Here is a 2,524-nt window from a genome sequence, read left to right on the forward strand (position 1 = left end):
CTTCCTTCCGAGGAGTGGCTGGTGGGTTTGAACCGCCAGCCTTCTGGTTAGCAGTCAAGTGCCTTAGGCACTATGCTACCAGAGCTCCCTTACCAGGCATAGTTCTAATAAAAAACGTTTAATGGGGAAGGATGGATTAATCAAAAACCAAGACAAAGTTCAAAAATATTCACGAGTAATGAAGATGAAGACTTATTAAAAAAGGTCAATGATAAATGGGTATCAGACACTATCTAATTTTAAAACACATATCCTTGTCCTGTCATTCACTTAAGGAAAATAAAAAGCTGGTTAGTAAGAGCCAGTAACATGATAGCAGGGGGGGAAAAACGGTTTGTAGATGACGATACTGCTTATTTCAAAAGGAATTATATGGAAGAAAATGGAAAGAAAACTGTAATGGAAGAATCAAGATCACTCTGGAAATTTGTCAAAATGGCAAATTTCATCATTAGAGGCAAAAAAAAATTTCAGGAGAGTCCATCAGAAAATTAATATTAGGAATTTTTACCAAAATTAAACATGCTATTAATAAGCTTTACCTTAAAAACATTTTTCTTTTAAAATTCATTTCTAAACGATATAAATACACAATATATTTGAAAAAAAAATATTTTCTTTTACACAGACTTTGTTTTGAACAAAGGAGGAGATTTTGAAATGCCATTTTCTCTAAATCTCTTCCTCATATGTAATGCTTTATGAGCCTATCAATCACCAAGAACCCCACAATAACACACATGTACTTGAGAGATAGAAATAATTTAATAAATTACACACCACTTAAATTTGCACAAAAGATTAGACTATTATACTAACAACACTTACGCTTTTTGAGGAAAAAAAAATCTAAAAACAATGCCAGCCCAAATTTGTAAGGGCCTTTAGATCTTGACCTTACAAGAAGAAAATTGGACTGTGCCTTAGAAAGTCTATGAATTTTTTTTTTTCCTTAGTGAATCTATGCCTAACGAACATTCTAAAATATTTAGTTGGCACAGCGGAAATTCACTCCCTTGGTACTTTGTCATTGTGTTCAAATGACATATTCAAAACCCAGATGAAGTAATAGACAATAAAACTGAGAGATGTGCTAACCAATCTCTATTTTATTATTTAACTGATCAAGCAACTAGGAACATGGCTTACCAGCAATAACTCACTAAATATCAAACTTGGATTTATCTCAAGAATGACACAGCCGAAATTAAAACGGTACTTTTTGGAGCTTGTGGCATTAAACAGGTTTCCAGTAGACTATTCCAAATAACTACCCAGATCATATGATCCAAATACAGACAGCTGACCTTTTCATTAAGTGATACTAGTTTTTAGACAGCAAACATGCCTATAACCCTCAGTAATCACATCAATAGGAATACCTAGCAATATTCCCAACATCAGAAATATCAGTGATAAAATAAAACTGGCTAAACAAGTGGAAAATGTCTTCATCAAGCTACCTTCTAAGAGGAAGACTGCTTGCTTGCGAAAAATTTTCACCAGTGTGTCATCCAATTCAATTTCCTGAAGCTTAGAAATGAGTTGCTCCTCGTTCCGGCAAACCTTCTCTTGTGTGTACAGCCCATCAGGCATGATACGCTGCTGTCCCAGCCCTATCAAGGCTACTTCCACAGCCAGTGTTAAATAGGATTCCCCTTCTTCTAAGAATTTGTGTGCAGGCGGATGCTGGTATTCCAGAGACTTGCACTGTCCCATATTCTCTGTAAAATGCCACAAAGAAATGAGAGCTCAGAAACTACTTTTGCAGGTACTTTGATAGGTACAGATATTTACTCTAACAATGCTGTTAAATGAATTATTGACTTAAAATTGATTACAATAAGGCCAGAAAAACAAGTTTCTTAAGTTAAAGTTTAAAATTTTCCAAGTCTTTCTAAAAATGACTATGAATGATTGGGGAGCTCTGTAGCGTACTTGACTGCTAACCAGAAGGCTGGCGGTTCAAACCCACCAGCAACTCCTTGGAAGGAAGGTTGGGCAATCTACTTCTGTAGTGATACTGCCTCGGCAACCCAAGGAGGGGTCGCTATGAGTCGGGTCCGACTCGACGGCACATAACAACAAACAATGAGAAAGAGGAATCTGGCACTAAGTTTCTCCAGACATGCCTTTCCAATATGCTAATAAATACATCTAACATGACTGTCAGGAGAGATTAACACTCCACAAGATAGGATTATTGTTTCCCATTCTCAGATACCTGGGTCTGCTGACTAATCTGTTCTTGAAATTAGTAAAGAGAGTAACGCATGAAAAACTGTGTGCCCTGGTTCTGTCAATTCAGTCACGGAGGTCTTATCTCCTGGCATTTATAGAAATGGCCCCTTGGACTGCCTCCTGTCTTGCACTCAGCACTCCTCCTCGACCTCGTGGGGCCAGAGAGAGGTAGAGGAGGCTGGGTTGAGTCAATGGTGCTCCTTACCAGGCATGTTGTTGTTGTTGTTGTTACTTGCCGTCGAGTCGAGCCCGACTCATAGCGACCCCTCCTTGGGTTTCCGAG

The 2,524-nt window shown here is 38.1% G+C and overlaps 1 protein-coding gene across 1 annotated transcript in view; it reads right to left on the reverse strand.

Annotated features, from left to right (window-relative positions):
- ZSWIM6 (zinc finger SWIM-type containing 6) overlaps positions 1-2,524 on the reverse strand; it is a gene marked incomplete at its 5' end in the record, with an annotated part of 330,519 nt that overhangs the window by 11,545 nt on the left and 316,450 nt on the right. The window contains one exon of the mRNA XM_007951560.2: positions 1,464-1,724. Within this exon, the coding sequence (XP_007949751.2) occupies positions 1,464-1,724 (261 nt within the window). The remainder of the gene's footprint in view (positions 1-1,463; positions 1,725-2,524) is intronic.

Source organism: Orycteropus afer, unplaced genomic scaffold (assembly GCF_000298275.1).
Source record: "Orycteropus afer afer isolate SDZICR_OR568_19922 unplaced genomic scaffold, OryAfe1.0 scaffold00298, whole genome shotgun sequence".
Classification (NCBI taxonomy): Eukaryota; Metazoa; Chordata; class Mammalia; order Tubulidentata; family Orycteropodidae; genus Orycteropus; species Orycteropus afer.